Here is a 24,060-nt window from a genome sequence, read left to right as displayed (position 1 = left end):
TTTAATCCATGACCGCACTCCTCTATAGGCTGATTTTTCACAGGCCTGGTTATTGTGTTCCGCCCACTCCACGGTCGCCCGCATTTAGGCCTGACATAGCAGAATGCAATGGTTTGAGATATAACAATGATTCTTATTGTTCACTAGAATTGCCTTTCGGCATATTTGATTTATTGGGACAAGCAATGCTAATAGTTTATGCACAATCTTGTAGGCTATAGGCTAGTTGTCATTTTGATATAGGCTATACGTGAGACACATTTTTTTATTCATTTCTTACAACTACTAAAAAATTATATTGAAAGATGGTTATTCTACTCAATTATTAGGCAAATTCCAAATATACACTTTCTTTATTGGCATCGATGGTTCCATGAAGAACTTTTAACATCCATGGAACCAAGGTTCTTTCTATAAAAAAGGTTATTAGATTATTTAAATGTTCTTCACACTAAGAAAGAAAATGGTTCTTTTAATAAATGATCACTAAAAGTTTCTTTGGGGAACCAAAAGTTGTGGTTCTATAGCACTGCTGTGAAAAAAACACACATTTTGGAACCTTTATTTTTAAGATATTAGTGACTGTATTTTGTTGCTTTCCTCCTAGAATAGTGTTTAATGTAGAAGATTATTTAGAATGCTTCTTATTTATATTCTTCACGCTAGATTGCAATTGCATGCTAATTAGGCCCTACTCCACAAACACTGTGGAAACTTTGACCCTGAAAGAAATGGGTCACCCTTTTAAAGTGAATAATCCAGTTATATCTATATTACCGACATAAAACTTATTTTAAAACTAGTTCATGGCATCGTCATGTGTCTTGTTCAGATGTTCACTTGCATTAGCTTATTATGGTTTTAATATATAATTCCTTTGTTGCTGATTATTGTTAATCCATTTAGTTATTTCTAGATGGGTTGTTTAGTCCTAACAATGATGGCTGGTGGTGACTGCAGACTTACGGTTTGGATCCGCTATGTTTAATATTGATGCAGTTTTAATCGTTTTTGTTGTACCACGCTTAAGTAATCAGATAGTCTTTAAGTGACAAAAAGTTGATGAAAATAGCAGTGGGGTGAGGTGATTACATGTTATTTAGCTGGCGAGGAAGTGTTAACACGGTTAGTAATGGTTCGCTGATCACCAAAGGACTCCCGCTGGTACAGTACAAGACCGCGATAGAGCGCCTCTTGTCTGCTCACTATTGCATTATGGAGTCATGACCCGCGCGCTGTCTGTCGCACGAGCCACCCGGACATTTCAGAACATGCTTATTATTTAGAAACACGTGTCTTCTCTCTCCTTGCATATGCAACTTGTGGTCTAATTTGTGGACACATTCGTATTTTTAGATTTGTAGAGTAAAAATTATAGTTTTTTTATTTTGAAGTGAAAGGATTAGAGCACAGAGAAGGCCCACAGAATTGGCACAGAAGACCCAAAGTGGCGTGTTGTTACTAGTGTTGTTTTTTTATTGAATTATTGTAATTCATTGGGTTATTATTCAGTAATTTCATGAATTAGATGTACATTGCAGACATCATTACTTTTCATTAAAACATAGCCTAGAGTACTTGAGTGAAATCATTCAATTTGATTAGTGTTATTATATCTTCCATTAAAATTCGGCTGTATGGCTTAAATAATGAAATGCCTGAATCTTATACCTTTCAGATCAATCTCTTTTACTGTGATTCTGCTTTGTCATCGGTTATTCAATTAAAACATCTAGGAAATGTTTATATTTATTTCCTTTAACAACACATATTGGTTGATGCATCATCATCCGGCGCATGCTATACTTCTATCTATGTTACAATTTAAAAGTAAATGCACATTTTCTTAAAGGGGACATCTTCCCCCGTTTTACTCTACGACTGCCCAATACAGTAACATGAGGGCTGTCCTCAAGAATGTTACACATGAAAAATAAATCAAATGATCATGACTCGGCTGATTCATTGTTTCAAAACATGCGTGAAAATCGATTTAATATTTTCTTACATCCAAGAAGAAACGAGGTGTTTTCTTATCGGGACGTTTCAGCAGTTTATGATAATTTGCCTCTTTGTAAATTTGACAATTTAAACGGCGGGATTCTAAAAGACACTGCCATTAAAAGAGTAATTTTCTTTGATGAGAAGCAAAATAATAAAAACAGTAAAGAAACGAGAAGGTATGAAAATGCAGTTTTTGTTCAATGGACGAGAAAGACTGCATTCACATAAGGCTGAATGCGCTGCATTTCACTGGTGCCTCAATTACACTGAAAGGTCAAGTATTGCTGCATCTTGTGTTCCGCGCTGCATGCTAAGTATTTCTTCTTGCAAATGACCCTCGTCTGCGTACGCAGCACAATGGCCTCAAGAAGCAGATAAATACTGGACAATTAAATATATTTTTGCTACTAGTTGACAATAAGATTGACTAAAGGAGGTGATTGCAGTTAATGTGTAATTGTGCCATTTGTCATGTACATACTGAAGCTGGTTTAAGAAAGAGTTGGAAGCCGTAGACGAAAACCAGTCTTTTTTCTTTGTTACTTTGCTTTTACAATCCCCATTTAAAATGTGTTTAGATTAAACTTGAAAGATGAGGTATGAAGAAAATGTCTGTCCTTTTTAATCAAGGGCTTACTTCATTAGAGTTCTCACGTTTTAAAAACTCAAGTAATTCAGTGCAGAAGTACCGACAAAAACAGATTTGCCTTTTTGCTCAACTGTAAACGATCCAGACAAATTTGATGTCAGTTTTAAGTCTGTTAAACCTCTCTCGATACTTCGTTTGTAGTTGTTGCTTTCTTATTCCACGTACATGCTGCGTCTGTGCTTGTGGTGTGTTAAGAATAGAGTTTGAGTCATGTTGAAATATATTAGGATTATATTTTGTAATTTATATGGACCACTCTCGCCTGACTTTGTTGCGGACTATACATTTTCCAGTTAAGCATTTCATTTAAAACTACTTTTGTTTGTGCTTTTAAGTTATAAGCCTATATTTGCATATATTTTACTTGAACAAATATTTGTTTTTAAAATAAATGAAGTTATTATTAAGTATAGTGTGCATGGCAATGCTGGTGAAAGACATTTCAGCACCCCGGACAGCTCCATAGCAAATTACATAATGCAATAAAGATACACTGTGGCAAATCATTGCATAACCTTACTTTTCGAAGGTGTGGCCAAACCAAGTTTGTTTTGTGTGGACATGTTTAAAGTCAGTGAACAAAATATGGTAATTTTAGTTAAATCAACTGGCATGATTAGGCTATTTGTCTTGACACGTTACTTTACATAACCTATACTTTCTTTCTGCTCTTTAAAAATCTCTGCAGGAATGCTCTTAAAATCCAGTTTTATTTATGTCGAAAATCTTAGATACACAATTAATGCCAATGGTTATTTTTGTCGAGATGAGCACAACGTTTGTGCTATAAATGCAGATAGTGTAAATCAATCACTTCTCCGAAGGACATTTGAGAGGACATTTGAGAATAAACCAGGGAACGGACCTCGGAAACCCTGATTGCATTGGGATTGGGGTGTAATTGCAGAGAGGTGACTGGGACCTTTGCACCCAAAGCCTCGAGGACAGTCCGCAGTTGTGCAACGTGTGTTGAGTGAGAGTGATGAGAGCATACACGCTTCCAACAAGTCATTTTCAACAGCTACAAGCTCCACATAAAGACCACACACCGAGCCTCAGACATGTTAATGTAATCTGGAGTCTTTCAGAGGAGCTCTAACAAAACGAATCCCCGAAAAACCTAATAGACTCTTTCGGCGCTGCTAGATTGCTGTGGAAAATGATTGAATTTGCACAACGGATAAAAGAGAAAATCTTACTTGCCTATAAAATGAACGTTTATTTCATGTATTTGGTTAATCAATTTATGCAGTCTTGCGAGGAAAGTGATAGCAGACATACTCAAATAGAGGCAATATTGTAATAATAAAGCCCTATACTTTTAAAATTTAATTTCGCTCCTTAATCCAAATTAACTATACGTTTGAGCTTATATCTTGTCATGAGAAACTGACAAACGAATATTTAAATTCTTAAACACGAGTACTCTCATGACTGGAAAGTAGGCTACACATTTTTTGGATTTTTTTTTAAATCGCAAAAAACAATCATAATACTCATAGTCGCCCATTGATCTGATCTTTTTAGACACGTTATGGACATTGCTTGAAGTTTTAGGTGTAGGTTACATATAATTGAGTATCAGTGCAAGTAAAAGAAGCATCTGTAGGCCTTCGAAAGTATAATTTCGGACATAATCGACAAAAATGATCTGTTGATTTAACGACCCTTCACAGAAAAGAAGAGCGCCATTACAATCAGTGAGTCATTAAAACGCTCGCGCCCCACTGCCCGCACTGGCGCGAGAGCTTCACATAAATGCCTTCATCAGTTGAAGGTTTACTACATGCAGAGGGTTTTATTTGCGAATAAAAGGTGTAAAACCCAGGCGTGGACAGCAACAAGAACCTCACCGACCATTCGGCCTAATGGCCTATTGTACAACTTTTGCTTTGAAACCATCTGCATTGTATAAAGCGGTATAGAAATAAAGGTGACTTGACTATCGCTGATGGTTCGTATAGCCTATAAAATATCAAGTTGATCAGTACATCGTTTATTACAATTTTTTCCACATATAACAGAGGGTTATAAATACTAAAAGACCAGTCAAGACCAAGAAAAAAAAGATTCCCTCACAACGATATTCTTCTGGAAATATTTTTGATCAATTTATGAAATATATTTTGTGCAATTATAAGTGTAAGATAATTGTGTAATTGTCATAAAAGCTACAATATTAACATTTGTTTAGGGGTTTTTTTTTGGGGGGGGGGGGCACATTCAATCAAGGGGTTCTTAAAATCTTTGAAATAACAATAACATGGTCGAAACTAGTGAAGTTTAAGATTGAAATATAATTGAAAAGTTAAATGAATGTTTTGCACAACATACTCGATAATTATATAATTAATATCTGCATGTCATAGAGTTTTTAAATCACAGAAGTCCAAAATGTTGTTTGAAAACAATCAAGTCCAGCTCAGAAAAAAATAAGACATAAATAATTAGGAAAGAAAAAAAGAAGAAAGAAATAAACAAATAGAAAGAAAGAAAGAAAGAAAGAAAGAAAGAAAGAAAGAAAGAAAGAAAGAAAGAAAGAAAGAAAGAAAGAAAAAGAAAAAGTCTGACTCTTTAATGGACCGCGGCCTTTGTATGTCAATACACAATCGAATCTGACGTGGGCAATTTATGTGAATTAATTTTTATTTGGTCAAAACGTGTAAAAGAAATGTCAAGTAGAAATATCAAATTTAATTCAATGATTTGCTTGTGTGGACTAGACTACATCTCTCACAGAGAAACACACGGCACACACTCACCTCAGCCTCTGATGTGCACGGTCTCTATCAGTGGTAAACACGGGCCATTTGATTTTGATCTTCACAAACACGGTATTGATGGACGGCGCTCTGATAAGTGTGTTTATTTCGTCTTGCAAAGTTGTTTAGCAGAATGTTGTAGTTTGCACAGCGATGTGATTGATAGGTTAGCTTTTAGGAGCGTTTGTTTGATGTGAGTTTCTCTCAAGGAGTGGAGACCTCACCTGCTCTGACTCATTCTTCATACGACAAAGAGTTACAAAAAGAAATCTCCAGAGAAACTTCGTTTACTTATCAAAGGCATAGGCTACAACTCATTTAATTATTCACTAAATGCAATTACCTTAGGATCGAGTTCGGTATCCAATTGGTATAAAAAATGTGTAAGTTTTATAGCCTAAGCATTTAAAAAATATTTAGGCTAATGATTGCTTTGCGTCGTCATTTTGCACGTAAATGTAAAGGTATTAAAATGTTAAAAACACGGCACAAAGTCAGCATTTAATTCACTTCCGACATATTTAGGCTACTACTGTCTGTGACTTCATGAGTGTTGCGACACACAGAAAACTACATAACTATTTGCAGAATGAACACTTTACTAGGAGGCCTGTCCAGCTCCACAATCCTGAAGGAATATCCATTACAAACAGTAGAAATTGACGATTGCGAACAATGTGCGACTGCAGCAAAAGCGTGTAGCCTAGCCTTTAAATGTAAGGCTAATTGTGTGGAAGTCTGTTGACTTTTAAACTAGTTTTAATTGTATTCATCTTGAAGAAAAATGTTCAGTTAGTCAGGTCCCACTTTTTAGCACCGCCGAGTGAAAGATTCTTACACCCAAAATCTAGAATAAACGTATTGTTAGGCTACTGTTATTATTGTCATAATTTATTAATATGATTGTATGACTGCGTTTAAGTCAAATATCTATATAAGTTACAAGAAAATTAAACGTACAAATAACAATGGAACTGAAAAAACATGTGACCCTTAATATCGATAAAAATTTTGTACAATATACATATCGCTAAAAACTATGTAATAAGTCCAAACCTTTTACAGAAATATACAAGCTACGTTTTACAGTGAAATCTATAAGAAATCATGAAAGGTATTTAGCAGTCTAACTGTGAGGGGTACGTCTTCATTTTTAAAATCCAACAGGATGACAGTATATTTGTGATTTTAGCTTTTCAACCAGTCTCCGTTTAAAATCTAGTGTATATATAAATAATTCCATCTTCTTAATGGGGTTTTGGCGCTCATCCTCACAATAAAAGATTTGATACCTTTTGGCATTTGGCAATCCTCGTGTCGCGTGCAGCCTTGTCACTTCTCCCTCCAGAAAGGAGACAAGGATTTCAGAGCGCAACCACTGTTCGCATGGTCTTTTTTTGAGCAGAGTGTGCAGATCATCTGCATCCACCTGTCATTTTGTTATTGTGTCATTGTCTGTTCCGGTGTCACCACGTCCTGCCATAAAGCAGAGCAGAGCAGGGCAAGGCCGCTCCATACTCGGAACCAGAAGAGTTCAGGTGTGACAGGCCGGATACCTGGGTTTGGAGAGATGGAGGGCTGGCAGCATGTTGACCCAGATCTGGGGACTGGCCGGCGCTGCCTACCTGCTGACTTTGATGCTGACCCATTGAAGAACTGTTATTGGACATAATCATGACGTTTCCTCCCTGGTGATGGTGGTTTTGTACACCGGTGTTGGGTGTGTGGCTGCTGCCTTGACATGGCTTTCCGTCTTTCACCAACACTGGCACGGCCACCCGCCGTGGAGACTGTTGCTGCTGCTGACAGGAGCCATTGTCTTGTTGCATTTGCTGCTGGGACACTTTGTCCTTGGCCTGCCTTTTCATTTTATATCGGTGGTTTTGAAACCAAATTTTAACTTGAGTCGGAGTCAAGTGAATCATGCTGGCCAGATGTTCCCTTTCCGGCGCGGAGAGGTACTTCTGCTGCTTGAACCGTCGCTCGAGCTCGTACACCTGCGCCTGGGAGAAGAGTACCCGTCTCTTCCTGCGAGGTGTGCTGGTCAGCGGACCCATGCTTTTACCAACATCCGCCAAAGAACCCAGAGTGCCCATACTGCCCATATTCATACCAGACGAGGAACCCATGAAACGAGAGACTGCAAAAAAAAACAAAAAAACAAAAACAGAACAGTCTGATTTAGCTTTGCAATTTAACAGCAAACAGTACAATAATTCATATTAATAATGACCACAAAAAATACAAACGCTCAGCTCAGTGAGTTATAACAGCACAGTAAAAAGAGCAAATATTGCGATTGTGCACTATTACGCAATCGCATCTTGTAAGACTGTTCCCAGCTTTGGACACACACTAAAACTGCGGTTAAGAGTCTGTTAACTGATATAGTTTGTTTGGGTTTAGATAAAGCACCTGGCACGTTTAAAGTGTGGTTGGCTTAACATATTTCCCCTTAATACTGGCAAAAGCCCCATTTTCAAACTATAAAGTTTACTAAACGGCTACAACCAAATTCAAAATTGTACATTTTATAGCTGACATGTTTAATACACTCAGTATAGCTATTTTAAAATATTTTTTCATACAAATCCACAAACAGTTCTTGCAAATACAACTCAGTCTCACGTACTTGTAGAGAAGCGCGGGTCCGGATTCGTCCCGTACCAGCTGGTGGCCGTCGTGCTGCCTCTCATCCCGTCTTGATAGGCCGGCAGGTCGCTCATGTTGCCCAAATTCCCGTTACAGTAGCCCCCCATGGCTGAGTGTGACAGCTGGGAAACTCCAGCTGCAGTCATGTGGTAGGCAGCGGGTACTGTTCCATTGTGGCCCATGTGGTGCTGCTGCATCGCCGCTTGCGTGACTTGGGGTTGTCTGTACGATGCAAGTGGAGCCCCCAAGTTGTTCCCCTCCATACTCACTTTTTTGTAGCTCTCTTCAAGAGGACTTAAGATATCGGATACAGAAAAAGGAGTCGTATGCTTAGGGCTCATCGACATTGTTCTGTGTTGGAAAGGGAGAAATTAGAAGGCAAGGCAATCTCTCCTTCTTTTTTTTGGCCAGCTCCTCTGTTCCTGTTGTTTCACCGTCGCTGCAGCAGGATGGAAACGTATGAGTGTGCACTGGAGTCCGCCTTAATTGGTTTGAGTGGGAGCTCGAAGCTGACTTTCGTTTGTTTTAGCTTGGTGCCAGGTTTAAGGCTTCCATCAGAGGCGGGGCATCAGCAGCCAGGGCAACAATACAAAGCAGCGCTATCATCTGTGCACCCACGCACAATTTCTATTACGCGGTCTTCAGCTACCCATGCCATCCCCCAACCCCGAAAACATTTGCGCATGTAACAACACCTGTGCGTAAATTTAATTCGTCCATAATTCATTTTGCGCGCGAGGCTGTTTATTTCGCGGTGGTGCTTGCAAGAACGACAAGGAACACAGCAAAGGATGAAATATTGACAGTTGGAGTGATGTTTATAAGGGCCCCTTGATGTGAGAGCATATGCGGACTTCAGACTTTGAGAACCACTCAGTTTCTGAAAAAAAAAAAAAAAAAAAACTTGAGTTGAACTACTGACTTTTAATGGCCACAAGAGGCTTCTGGTGATTGCAGGCGTGTTTGTATTATGCTCCATCGTACTCAAACATGCAAAGGGCCCTTGCGACGACTCAGGAACACTGACTGACAAATAAATAAATACATATGCGCGTGTTAAGAGGCCAAGTAAATGATTAAGCCCGTTTCCGTTTGATATTATTGGACATAGGCAGCGTGTCGTCCAAATTCCCATCCATGCACTCGGCTCAGACACGCGGTGTTGAAGAAAATGAACTCGGGAGGAGGAGAGGCTCTCAGGTAAATTTAACGACGCTGAAATAACCTGAGTAAGTCCTGAAGTAACTCCGTGTGAGTTCAATAATGCATAGCTACCAGCGCGCCCCGACGCCCTAGTTCTGGACAGAAAAACTATTTTACAGAAATTATGTATGATTAGACCGTAGACTTTACAAAATCGATTAATTTGACAAATTAAGCAGACTATTTTCATTTTTTTTTATATTCTTTATTGTTATTATTAGCTATTTCATCCTATTCTATTTGAACAAATATAACAATTTAATTTGTTGCTATTTTCAAAACAACGCGTTGTCTTATGCTAATCTTTTACTCTAATGTCTAACATTAGGCTACAACTAATAATAGGATGCCATTAGCCTACAGGGTTTCACATATATTATGAAAACACATATTTCATATATGTGGATCTATCTTTAATTTACAGACAATTACACCCATTTATCGTGTCAAATTTAAAACTGCCAATAGAGAAACACACCTTTTGGGACACCAAGAGTTCATGTCTTTTGGTTGAACAAAACATAAATAACAAGTGAGTGGGTAAGATTCTAATATTGTTGTAGACTTAGATGTTTGGTTTAAACTTTCGTTTTTGTCAAGACTTGGGTTCATCGAGAGTGTATCAGCGCTGCAAGCTTCTAAACAAAATCGGCAAGTAAAAAACTAAAAAGAAAAAAAGATTTAGATGAAAGATCATCTTATGGATTCAGCAATTAGGAATACCAGAGACCCTGTTTATGATTTAAGTTTTTTTTTTTTATATATATATATAGAGTTTTGGCTACATAAACAACTGTGTTTTTTTTTTTTTTTTTTAAGATATCCATTTCTGGATATATATAGAGCCCAAAACAGCTCAACCTAAGACCAAGAAATGCTAAAAATCAGTCGGATTCTGATTAAATAATTACGAGTATAAAATCACCTTGTTAAAACAGGAAATACAAATTTGCACTATTTTGCTATTATGCGTTCTACCTGAATTCAAATGTTATCATTTTCGAAAAAAAAAAATCGCTATGCATTTCTTTGTTTCTTTGCGATCTTGTGGAACACTTCAAGTGTTTCAAATCTGAAATAACGAGCTGCCCTGAAGGGTAACACACATTGGTCATCCCATACATAGGCCTAGCTATACCTAATAGTATATCCCTGATAGATCTGTCAAATTGCTCTTACGCCATAATAAGAAGAAGACCAAAAAAAGAAACAAAATAACATAGCAAACCATAGCCTATCTATTAGGATTAGCCGAGGGAATACAGCGTCGTCTGGTGGTCACAGCAAGAATATTTTCAAATGGCAAGACAAAAAGCACTATCAATAAAGACAATCCAATGTGCAAAGTAAGGCTAATAGTTTTAATATAATGCCAACACATTCGGAACTTTTTACAGGATTATGAGAAACACATTCTTTTCAACCTTACAAATGTTTACATAATATCCAGCGAGCGTTCAGTTCACATCTTTGCTCAAGCTTAGTGAAAACGATCGTGATAGTCAGCTTGTCGTTTCAGTGAAATAAAATACGCGAACCTCCTTAAACAAGCAGACAACTGCGCATCTCCGTAGTTTGAAGTTAGCCCAGGTGGGCGTAGTTTGTGCACCAGAGATGATAATCGCGCGTGCAATTATAACAATTAGTGTCAAAACTATGCAGCGTCCAACGTTGCTTTCAAGGTGTTCGGCCTACTTGATCCAGTTTACAAAAGGCTCTCTTAATTATCTTAATCAGGCTCGCTGCTCTCTACTGGAGTACGGCTATCATGGTCAATTAACGGCAATTACTGGTACGATTTGTGTTGTTTTTAACATCTTTTTCTATTGACAAACCGGAGTTTTGTTCAGCGCTACCTGGGTGGCTTACGTTTTCAATATGCATATATAGCCTAGATAAAAATATGAAGTCAAATGCGTTTATATTCTATTCTATTCTATTCTATTCTATTCTATTCTATTCTATTCTATTCTATTCTATTGTGATTATATTATATTTGGCCTTTAGGCCTTTATTATATTAGGCCTATATATTTGGCTTATTTCTTCTAATGTGTTTTATTGAACGTTTGTTTACGGTGGGACGGGAGTGTTGTTGACGCTGCAGGTGCAGTAAATATTGACAGCAGAGCAGAGTACGCAAACTTTAGACTCCACGATGCTATTGTGACATCTAGTGGAGAGTAGCAGCCATGTTTGTACAGAGAGCACTCATGGGAGAGAGGTGTGTGAGAATATTGGTTTCCTTCTGAGCCAAATCAGGAGTGCTTATCCCGAAAGCATCGTTAGCCAACTATGTTCAGCTAGTTCAACGAGTCGGTGTTTCCCGAAACCAAACGAACATTGGAAAACAGCATCGCAAAGTCTCTGGTTGGAACTATGCTCGACCTGTGGTTAGAAGCATAATGTCTTGTTTGCCTGACATGTGGACTTTATAAATCATTATCTTGAGAGAGAAAAAAAGAAAAAAAAAGCTGACATTCAGTGAAATCCACATATTTTATTTCGCATAAATGTACGTCTTTTAGTTTGTCAAGAAATTTAAAGCACCGTTTTTGAAGAGTGCGCATGTGCGAACGTGCTCCTAGGCTACGTAAGAAAGACGATTGAATCTAATAAAGCAAAATAACTGGCGAAACCGAGAATAGGTCCTCAGATGACATGTCCGTAATTTATCGCAAACCAGCAATTATTTGATCTCAAACGGATTCATTAAAATAAGTTATTACTGACATCATTAACCATCGCGGTTGAACGACTAATTTGCGACAGTGGAGTTTTGGGAAACAGTCGTGACTTGATTTCTTTAACGATACATTGATAGGCTACATGATCGTAGCCTACTATGGTATTATTTACGTAGCCTACGGGGAACGCACCCCTGATCAGGCCCACCGGAAGCTGTGAACCTCAAGGTGGCAGAGTGGCACTGCGCACAGCCAGGCAGCAACACGCTCTCCCTCCCTTGTTTCACTTTATTAAAAAGTAAAGTCTGACAGACCAACTGGAGGCATAAAAACGCATTTGGACTTACATATAAGATCGGGGAACAATGTGCATTTACTTTTAAATTGTAGCCTAACATAGGCCCATTTAGATACGTTCAGGATAAATAGAAACATTTGCAAAATTAGTAAAATGTATACACAAAATATTAAATTCAAAGAGCTGTTATTGTAAAATACTAAATCAAAATGTGAATAATTGAATAACCACAGTAAGCAGAACCCCAGTAAAAGAGATTGATCTGAAAGGTAAAATTATTCTGTTTATTCATTTGTAATTTTCCATATTTTATTTGAAGATATGTCATAATAGCAACAGAATCAATGATTTCTAAACTAAAGTATGGTTTTTATTTGCAAGCAAATATTTCTGAAATGTACATCTAATTAATGGGAATAGGCTACTGAATAATAACCATAATTATCAAATTTATAATTAATAACAGCAGCACTTGGGGCCTTCTGTGCTAAATTATCTTATGCCCCAAGAGTCTTATTTGATCTTTTTACTTTAAAATAAAGAATATAACTTTTACTCCACAAATCTAAAAATATTAATGTGTCCACAAATGCCTCATTAACAAAGGCACAAAAAACGTTTGATATTCAACATAATACAATGTCATCAATTACCCTCAAAACAGTTTCGACTGAATAAAACACAAATGTTTATGTTCAGATTATCTGGTCTGCTCAATGAATCAGTTTTTGGTAGAGATTTCAATGTATCAGTTGTATATGATTTTAATTTCTTTTAGTGCATTAACCCATGTTTACTCAAATCACACGATTTATTTAAGTAGGTCCTATTTAAGAGAAAAACACAACTCCATAAGAGTAATTGTTGAGTTTTACTATGTTACTACCAAGTTGATGTGGCCAAGTCTAGCCATAAACCAGGGAAGACCTCTTAAAGCCTGTCTTTGTCACTCCCCAAACCCAACGACTTTTAAAACTCCATTGTCTTGTTAAAGCCCATAAATTTGTCACCCGGGACTGATTAAACATCACGAGAATTGAGACACTGCGGATTTTGTCTAGGTCCCTTTGGAAGCCACACAATGGTCCTTTCAGAGGACGACACAAAAAAAGTGTTTTAGGGAAGATGTAGCGAAGAGAGCGCTGCGGTCAGTCCCCTCCATATGTAGAACAAGGTGGCCTGAGAGAGGGGACAAAAGACCAGGTGACAAGGATGATACTAACTGGGTCGCTGAATTCATTGGGACAAGCTCGGGATTGAGAAAGCACGAGAAAGCACGCCTCTTTCATTAATGTTACTTACAACAAAGATCACCCTCTTTTAAAATATGGAGGAGGCAGTGAGTTGCTTGAACTTTCTAAAGTCTCAGTGCAATTTGTCACAAACCGCTGCTGCTCTTTTTTTTTCTTTTTCTTTTTTTTTTTTGGGGGGGGGGGGGGGGTGTTGGAGAAATCATTTTTAACAACTTCGATTTTATAATTTTGTCACCACTCAAATCAAATCACCGCTTAATACAAACAAAAATGCTTGTACGCGGTATTAGGCCTATAAATAAATGCGCAAATCCCAGAATCACACAAAAATCTAAATCCATTGTGCATCTTACATTTCTTCCTCAGTGTTCACTGTTGAGTCTTAAATAAGGATTCTTTCTTTAAGCTGGTTATTTGCTCTGTTGGGTGAAAGTGGACGTCTTAACATTACAAAAGCACTCACCTCTTGCTGTGCGCTGATTCTCGTACTCTTTTCAGTTCAATCTGAGATCTTTTATACAAACACTATCTAACAATCGCGAGGATTAACAGAAAGGTGAACGAATTATACGAAACAAATGACAAACAATAAAGGGGGAATATATTTTAAAATATGTATGGTTAAAAGGAGTGATTTCATGCTGAAAGAATATTTATTATGATCTGTACAATTTGTATGGAAAATTCAAACAGAACTGCTAAAAAAGTTTTTTTTTTATTCTCAGTTTTTCTTTTTTATATATATACATAGAAGAATAAAGAACGAAAACGTGTAACATTTTAAGATGATCCAATTTCATCCAGATCATGCTACACTGTTCACTGTATAAAACATATATATTTTTCTCACTGATATATAAACTTTTGGTTTAAAACAAATACAAACTGTTCAAAAATACACAATCTAAGCAATTATACACAGCATCAATTAATACACAAACAATTTGCAAAACGCAACTGGCCAAAACAAAACTAAATAGATCACATAATGTGCAAACAGCATTTATTTATTAATTATGTATCAACGCTGAAAGTTTCTACTTTAATAGACCTAATACTTTATTTAATTAAAAACAACTTGAATGAACTTGAATCCATGCGCTGTCCTGTGGGGTAAGTCTCGAAATAGTTCGTGTGGTTAGTTCAAGTGAGTCTCACCAAACACAGAAGTGGTGACGGGAGGCCGCTGTGTTGGTAAAGTGCTGGTATGTGGGGAAAAGCGCAAAGGGCGTCTGCTGCTGTAAAGACTGGAAACCTTGAACGCTGAAGGATGAGGATGGCACTGTTGGTGGAACGATGCATCTTCCTTTTTCTGCATCGATTGAGCAGTTCTGATACGGTTTGCCATCTCGGACCAAAATGGGCACCACGACCCTGCGCAAAACCGGAGGCTGATTGAGGTCCTGAGCGCACTCTATCCGCGCCCTCTTCATTTTGTATCTGTGGTTTTGGAACCAGATCTTGACCTGCGTGGGCGTGAGACGTAGCAGGTGCGCGAGCTGCTCTCGTTCTGGAGCGGACAGGTACCGCTGCTGACGAAAGCGTCTCTCCAGTTCATAAGTCTGAGCCTTGGAGAATAACACGCGTCGCTTCTTCCTCTTTTCATGCTCTGTATCCACTGAAAGCACATCTTGGCCCGTGGAGTCTGGTGAAGCCTCAAGGTTGCTCTCGTCTGATGCTAAAGAAGAAGAAGAAAAAATCGATTAGCCATTATTTATCTCTGGGGGAAAAACATCTGTATGCACTTTACAGTTACCAAGTGGCAACACGTATAACTAACATTAATTAATAGGACATTAAAAAATTGACGTTTGAAACATTTTCTTAAAATTGATTTGGAAATGTGTGTTTTTTTTAGGAACTTACATATATGTCCTCTGTCGGTTTCAGTCCAAGACGAGTAAGGTGAAACGGAAAACGTGTCCACTGGAGAATGGCGCGCGATGCTTTCGGAGTCGTTTTCTGGCAAATCCAAAATACTTCTCACAGTGAAACTGAACTTGTTCGAAATAGCCATCTGTAGCGCCGGAGTGCTGTTAGTTCCAGGACTGGTTCTCGGTGTTGAAGAGCTATCCTCAGTCGCAGTGCTGAAGTGATGTGTGCGTTTTCAAGTCGCGCATCCAAGTGACAATGTGTACACTGATGTCGCGGTGTTTATATAAACAGCACTTGCTGGCTGCTTTCAGGCCTCTCCTACTTATGGGTTCTAAGTACCTCAATGACTCGTGTACTTAAATCCCTGTAATGGTAGGTGTGAACTCGGCAAAGAATAGCCCGTTACTTTCACAATGATGGAGGGTAACACTCTTCATCATTACTGATTCGTCCGAATTCGTGAAAAGTGGGAAACAGATAATGGTAATTGTTGAGGCTGAATCACGTCTTGGGTGGCAAGTGACAACAAGACCCCTCCCTTCTTCCCCCCCGCTCAAATAACATATCGGATATTTGCATACAAAGTGATCCATTAGCGTCCAGAGTTGGTTTTCCTAATTCGTTTATTGGGGTAATGTCGTTTATTGCAGGTGTTATTGCACAAACACGGGTTAAATGTAGTGTGATATTTCATGGTAATTCATGAAATCTATATATTCGTGGGCTCATGGAAAAGTAGGCCTATCCTGCCCTTTGTGTAGGCTACTGTAAAAATAACTAAAATGTCTCCATCAAATAGATTTTTGAGATATGAAATTAGCTGTTTATGTTCTAAAGTAGCATCTACTCATGCATCTTCAACGTTCAATTTTCTTATTTATGATTGTATATTAGTTTTATTTAACTTAACAGGTTATTTCTTCCTAAAAATCCGAGATAACCACCACAGGAATGAAGAACTTCCAATTTGGGAAAAGATCCAGACATCAGGGAACCTGTAAAATGTCGTTATGGACTATTGCTTACTCCTTCACCTCACCAGAAAGTGCACGAGGCATCACTGGGTTCGGATGATTCCTGAGAGAGCGCGCTCTGGATGACTGCAGAGACCCTCCCAAACAGAGTGGGTATCCGTTCTCGTCTAGTCGTCCTGGGTGGTCGGCCGAAAAAAGGAACACAAATACATGCCAACCAGCGACCAGGAACAAAAGAGGGAAATGTAGCCCCGCGTCCGAGACCCGTTGGAAGCATTTGTTCCAGTCAAGATTTTGCATTTGTTCAGTCCTGAAATAATGCTTGATTGACGCCCCCGCACAATGTCCTTTAACTTTCACGAATAAATCCGAGCTTGTTTCATGTTGTCATGGTTTTGAATAGGGATGAACGGGATCTGGGCAACTATCTACTGCTACACGTCTAGCTGCTTACGTCTAAACTGAATTATTAGTTATGCGTTTCCAAACGGAATTAAAAGACTTTTCGTTTCCATCAAATTTCAAGTTGTCTCCTGATTAATCAAAGTCTTTTAAAAATTAGATTTTATTTTAGGCTATTTGATAAAAAAATATATATTTATAATTTTCCTAAATTTTACGATTGTCAAAAAATAAGGACGAGATGAATATTAAAAAAAAAAAAAAAAAGGTTTTATAGGCTAATAATAATTATTTTCGTTGTATCAGCTTTAATTCTAAATAGCGTTTTCCGGTTAGTAACTGCGACATGCTGCATTCTATGTATGTTGTTAAACTGTATAAAGTAAATTAAAATATTTGCCAAGCTCTTTGAATTTAGGCGCACGCTCTCAGAGAATCAATAAAGACCCGTGTAGGCACACAGTTTAGTTTCTAATGACCTCTCGTATCTCCTTAATCTATTAGACACCCACGGATAGAAGTATGCTTCAGGAAAAGTGTGCACTCTCAAGCACCCAAGAGCTCTCCAGTGTCAAATATTTACCCTTGTTGTTTGACTTCTCAAACCCAAGGAGTCAGACAACGGGAAACAGAGAATAAATACAGAAACAAACATTTCCGCGCGAAGACCAACCAATACACATTTTTTATATTTACAATAGCCTAATAAAAAAGATCGTTTCATGGGATTTACATAGATGTGGGTAAACACATTAGACTCTTACCAGATCTTATTTAAAACCATTATACTGTATGTTAAAACACTTTACACACTGTTAAGAAAACAGAGATTGTTCTGTGAATTGCAGCATATCCTAATATCCTCAATTGTTTGTTGCTCAGGTTGCTTTGATTAATACAGATAATTGTATTGAAAAATTGTAAAACAACAAAAAGTGTAAATCATGACAATTTATTTTTATTTTTGGGTGAACTATCCCTTTAAGAAATATTCAAAGATGTATGAACATAGGCTAATTACATCAAGACAAAATGGCACCTGTGATATTGAGTGTAACGGACTTGATACAGATCGCACACACCTATAAATAATTTTTTTTTGGAGCAGTACAAAAATAGCAGTATTTTTTTATTTATAAAAAAAAAAAAAAAGTATTCTTAAATGTGGATCAAGTGTCACCACTGTTACATCCATACACGTGCGCGCGTGCACACACAAAGAAAATCCAATAATCTTACACGTTCAAAAATTATCTCCAATATTGTAGATGCATCTAAAATCAAGTAGGCCTACCACAAGTTGCAACACAGAGCTTGACTCAAGAGCTCAACAATAAAACCAGAAGGCATGCCTGTGAACTCGATCTGAAACTCATAACCAATAACCCCACCTCACATTTTCGGGCCAAAAAGAAGTAAACCAAACAACATAAAACCCACACAAGAAAGATTCAATTTAAAAATATAAGACATAAATACATTGAGAATTTTTTGAAATACAATAAAATTCATTGAAATACAATAAAAATTTACATTTTAAAAATGTATTCTAACCTTCTCAGGCTTAGTCCCCACAAAATAAAAATGGACAATTCTTATTTTTATATAAAATATAAAATATTGCAGTATTTGTTACAAATAATTTATCCGGGCACATTATTTTTTTTAAATGCATGTATCCCGTAATCTTTAATCAAAATAACTTTGTTTCTCTGATGTAAGTTCGGTATTTGTCAGCGGTTATTAAACAGCAATAAAGCACACAAAACAGGAGTAGTAAATTTCATCCATCTTCTTTATTATAAACACTAAAACAGTTCAGACTTCATTTTTAAAATAGGAGTCAACAATATTCACTTGTAAAAAACTAAATTTTCCCCCTTTTTAAAGAACATAATATTACACCAGTTTAAGTGACATAGTCCTTTAACCAACTAGGCTTCTGAACATAACGTTTAGGTCTAGTGGTATGAGCGTTTGTGTAGTGAGCAGTGTTCTCAGTTGGAGTTGTTGGCGTACATGGAAATGCAGTGAGATGTAAAGCATTCCATGTCTTTCCATCACTAAGAACTCATGTACCCACCCCCAGTCTTTCAGTAACCGTGAGAGGATCAGTAAACTTTCTGTGTCCCTTACAAGGGGTTCCATACCCTCACTTTATCCCCCTCCTGGAAACAAGCAGTATGAGCACCCACTTAGCATCAGTGTACTTTTCTTTTTGTGTAGCAGCTGTGTAACCCTTCGGCGAACAGTCATGTCAGTTGGTGGTTGCACAGGAGCAGATGAAAAATAGACAGAGCTGAAATGGTGAAGTACCAGTTCCAGCATGTGGAGTGGCACGTACACCTACAAGAAGGCAGTTACCGCAGGTTTCCATGGTTGATGTTGCTGGATGGTCATTTGGACAGTGTGTTTGAGCACACGGTTAAAACTCTCTACACTACCATTATCTGCCGAATATTCCTTCCTTCCAGAAAAGCAGAGAAAGCAGCAGATGTAAGCTGAACACCATTATCAGTAACTATACTTAAAGGATTTCCATGGCGGTGAAAGACTGATGACAGAAACGAAACCACAAAATCCGTAGTGACCAAAAGAGACCTCAGGCCATATGCTGTAACAGTCAATGAATGTTATCGCAAACCTTCAATGAGATGCAGCAGTGTCTATATCCACAGCCACTCTCTGACATGGTCCATCTGGCAGTGACACCAGCTGGAGAGGAGCAGAACGTGTCTTGACAGTTTTGTCGTTGAGCTGACACACATGGTAGGGGCAGACAGCATCATGAACCTAAGCATCCATCCTTGGCCACTAGTAGACATCACAATGGCGTTTTTTGGTTCTTACCTCTCCCTGGTGACCTTCATGCGCTATGGAAACTGTAAGGCTGGAAATAATCCAAGATTATTTCAATGCAACAAAGACACTGCTTTTCATTAAGACATTTCCAGCATAGCGGTGATATGGGCCTGTGGGCCGGAGGTTGGGAACAATGGACGAAATTGTGATGGTCTGATTGGTCAGTTTGAATATTTCACACCTAGGTGTTGGGAGATGGTCGGGGGAGAGATGACAAAACAGGACGGCAAATGTTCTTCACTCTCTTGTCTTTGGATGCGAAGCTGGGGAGAGGGCTCTCTCCCTCTCCCTCTCCCTCTCTCTCTTTCTCTTTCTCTCCCTCTCTCTCTCTCTTTCTCTCTCTCTCTCAGGTAACATTTATGTTGGGTACAAATGATTTAAATTCTCATTACATCATGTTGTAACTATTTAAGTGTAAACATAACCTTATTGCACATTGAACTTTTATTTAATTCATGGAGTCAGATTAAAACGAGATAATTGCATATGAGAACCTGTGTCTTATTTAACCAAAATTCCTTTAAAACGCTGGAGAGACTCGAACACGCGTTTCCTTCCCCGTGCTACTGGAAACCCCCATTGGACCAAAATAGCGCGACTTACAAAACCAGCACAGATCGAAGAGAAGCAGGTGAAATCAGCCGTGAGTCCCGAAAGACAAAGTTGTCCTTAACAGACAGTCACAGTCGCAGTTTATAGTAAGGCAACAACAACTCAACGTCCAGGTGAAGGACCATTGGAAATGTATATATACGAAGTTTGGTTATAGCAGGGCAAGAAGCACATGCAGCATCAACATCAGCAGCCGACAGCGAATTACGGGCGGCAGATTGAAAAGCAACAAACTCCTCATCGGGAGCTGGAGCAACAGAATTATCTGCAGGAGAAGCAGGTAAGGTCAAAAGAGACAGATAACCAGCAGGAGCATTTTAAGAACATGGGCATAAACCACATCATAAATAAAATTACACGAGACATGCAGACCACCTTGCTACAGAAAGTGGTAACAGCCGCACCGATATGTACGCCACCCCTAAACGGTCCACACACATGCTAACACGTCCTTTTCTACAGTGCTTTTTTTTATGCTCAGCGGTAGACAGCGAACGTGATGCAAAAGTCACAGGTCGTTCAATGCCATCCGGGCTGACCTGAGAAAGTATGGGTCCCAGACCATAGTCAGAAGCGTCTGTGGAGACAATCGTGTGTAATGTGGGGTTGAATACTGCCAAAGTAGGGTTGTTAGCTAGCAGTCATTTAACTTTGGTCAAACTATGTTCAGCCTCTTTTGACCAGCTGAATCCATTTGGATCTTGTAGGCATGCATATGCACAACAACAGTGGCAAAACCAGGAATAAACGTACTGTACCACGACATAAATCCAAGGTTTTTGGAGAATTGCCTGTACACGTGATTCTTCAGGAAGAAGACCCTCTGCTGAAACAGTACGACCCAAGAACTGCAGGCTGGTTTGCTGAAAGCGACACTTGTCTTTATTGAGCTGCAAGCCAGCAGCTTCTAGTCGTTGTAAGACCGCTTGAAGTGCTTTGTCATGCATAGACATGTCACGTCTGCGGATGATAATGTTGTCCAGGTCATTTTCAAACCCCTAACAAGCCAGTCAGGATGATGGTGATCATCTTATGAAATTCTACAGGTACTGAAGCCAATCCTTTAGGAATGGAAAACAACAAAAAAACGGAACAGTCAACTTGAGGTCACGACTGCCTTCATGCAGCAGCACTTGATAGTAAGCATTTGTCAGGTTGATGGTAAAGAAAACAGTATAACCTTTAAGAGCAGATAGTTCATCCATGTGTGCCAATGGAAAAGAGTCCATGATCACTGCTTTATAGGTTATCTGAGATCAACGCACATAATTTTAACTGACTTTTTCCACGTAACAATTGGTAACACCCATGCAGAGGTATCGATCGATGCATTCTATCATCCCAGCTGCTTGCAAGCGATTTAATTCCTCTGATATAACGTTTTTAGCCCATCCAATCTCAGTTGACTTCGCAACAGTTCACTGAAAGACTGGCACAGATGAAGCCTAATTGTCCCTTTGTCCACAATGAAGAACATAGCAGGAACTGAGTGGTCATGTAGGGAAAGGCATGTTAACAACAGCCATCTTCGGGACCAACAATAGCGATGTCACCAATCCATGGTATCAGGAGTTATTAGACAGCAATAAAGCACACAAGACATCTTTACCCATCTTCTTTACCCATCACTTAAGTTATCACACACACTACGTCAGAACACAAAAGTGCAACAGTTCAGACTTCCTTTTCAAAATAGGAGTCAACAATATATTTCCCGATGGACAACATCAAATCCCGACCTATATTGTTTCTTGTTCGAGAAGCCGTTTCACTCGGATATAGACTATACTTCACGATAGGGATATAGACTATAACTTCCATTTCATGCTAACTTTTAGAATTAAGTCTTGACATAGTAACTCGTGATTTGTGCAGAAGAAACAATTATGGTAATTTGATAAACAGTCATGATCTTCAGTAGAAACAGACCAAAACATTGATGACTCATCCTGAACTATTTCCCAAACCAGCAGCAGGTGGAGAGCTCCTTAGTTTGTCCTCCCAACATGAAAACAGCTTGAAAATGCTGCGTTGTTGAGCTATTGAAAGTTATTAAACATTCCTGAATTATACAGTAAAAACAATTATAGCTCGGGTATTTTCTAGCTCTTGAGTGAAAACAGACCAAAAATATTGACGACTTTTACTGAACTACAGTCTTTTGTCCAATCAAATGCTAATTCAGATTGATCATGTCCCTCCTCCTAAAGGACCTTCCTACTTTTCAGTTACCAGTTTAGCTTTTATGTGATTTGACAACTTTGATCAAATCTAGGGCTTAAAGGGAGTGGAATAATTAACATCAACCTTTTTAATCTTTCAGTTTGCCCAGTTTCACAGGTTTCCCTATACAAACAATGGACGCCATTTTGTTCATTTTAGAAACAATTTTGTAGGCTATGTAAAGTATGTACAATGACTAAATTAAAGTTCTACAATATTGAATCATATTAGAAGCTGACTTAGAACACAAGCCTTAAATTCAATGTGAAATCACTGTAAAAAATGTGGCTGCGATTAGTTAAAATTTGTTGAGATAACTTAAATATCCAACTTAACCAAACTAAACTAAAGTTAACTAAACTTAATATTTTAAGTCAAGCTTGAACACATACTTTTTAAAGTTGAAACAATGTTGGATTCTAAGTTGTGCTAAATAATCGCAGCAATTTTTTTTACAGTACCTGTGACGCGACGCTTTTAGTCCAGTCACTGTGCGACCTCCGTGATTCCACCTGCAACTGACGGGTAAGTCTCGTGTAGATAGGTCTTGATACAATGTCTCAAACAAAACTTGCTTTAAATATTTGATTGTTACAGATCTGGCAGTTGGGGCTGAAATATAGTTAATATTAAAAATTATAATCGGTCTGGATTCTGCACCACGAACAGGAAGGACAGAGTAAGTAGACATATCATGAGACTTGAGAGAGGATACATATGTAGCCTATTTTTTGGAACACCTGAAGCATACATTCTCCTCCCCTTTCACATCTGGAACAACATATTTACATTTGCATGCAGTTTAAATGTGCATCACACTACTTCACCAGCTTTATTCAGATTAAAGCCTACGCATATTTTAAATAATCTCTTGAACACTCAGGTGCACCTGCCTACAGCGCTTGAGTGAGCAAAGACATTATATTTTACAAATCAACATTGCTTCGACACCCATCAGGAAATGAGGTTGCACAATTTCAGAGATGTGCACAAGTTGACAGACAGTGGGTCGGTTCTTGTGCAGTGGGCGGTGTGTGTTTCGTCTTTTTGACCGAAACCTGAACAGTAGGCCTAGCTACCAGGGTTAAAGCTAGAGTAGGTAATGTTGGAGAGCTAGCCAGATTTGAAAGTGGCACCTCTTCTAAGCTCCGCCCCCTCCTATCAGTGCTCCGTCCAAAGCTACGCCCCCCCACAAACATGAACGCGCGTCCACATTTGGAGTCAGCTGCATGTACCTACCAGTGATGCGCGGGTTGATCCAAAATGAGCGGGTGCCTGCGCCCGCGGTTACGAGTCATCCAAAAATATTTTTAATGATATTCGGGTCGCGGTCGGTCGGGTCGTTTACCTTTGTAATTTATATAGTACTAGACACAATGTTCTATGAAATACATAGGTCTACACTTTATTGTCTGAATGCGCGAGGATGACGCACGAGCAGTCTGCAGATGACAGTGGGAAATCCTTATTTACCTTTTGAATGTTGAGCGCGTTATTAACTTTTGAATAAAAGCTGACGCGGGACAAAATGCCCGATTTCCCAACGCGTTGAACTGAGCAATGCCATTGTGCCATTTTAATAGGCTACTTTTAAACGCATATAGC

The 24,060-nt window shown here is 38.5% G+C and overlaps 2 protein-coding genes across 2 annotated transcripts; both read right to left on the bottom strand.

Annotated features, from left to right (window-relative positions):
* Positions 1-6,881: 6,881 nt before the first annotated feature.
* nkx2.1 (NK2 homeobox 1) lies at positions 6,882-8,493 on the bottom strand (the record flags this gene model as incomplete). Its single annotated transcript, XM_079632812.1, has 2 exons — positions 8,048-8,493; positions 6,882-7,555 (listed from the first exon to the last, which is right to left on the bottom strand). The coding sequence occupies exons 1-2, from the start codon at positions 8,412-8,414 to the stop codon at positions 6,882-6,884; spliced, it is 1,041 nt and encodes a 346-aa protein (XP_079488938.1). The 5' UTR covers positions 8,415-8,493.
* A 6,168-nt stretch (positions 8,494-14,661) lies between these two features.
* nkx2.9 (NK2 transcription factor related, locus 9) lies at positions 14,662-15,524 on the bottom strand (the record flags this gene model as incomplete). The annotated part of the gene is made up of 2 exons (XM_079633018.1): positions 14,662-15,185; positions 15,374-15,524. 2 exons carry the CDS (start codon positions 15,522-15,524, stop codon positions 14,662-14,664), a joined length of 675 nt encoding a protein of 224 aa, XP_079489144.1.
* Between the last annotated feature and the right edge of the window lie 8,536 nt (positions 15,525-24,060).

The sequence above is a fragment of the Phoxinus phoxinus genome (assembly GCF_949152265.1).
Source record: "Phoxinus phoxinus genome assembly, chromosome: 13".
In the NCBI taxonomy this organism is placed as follows: Eukaryota; Metazoa; Chordata; class Actinopteri; order Cypriniformes; family Leuciscidae; genus Phoxinus; species Phoxinus phoxinus.
The sequence above is the reverse complement of the archived record's forward strand: the minus strand, read 5'-3'. Positions and strand labels throughout refer to the sequence as shown.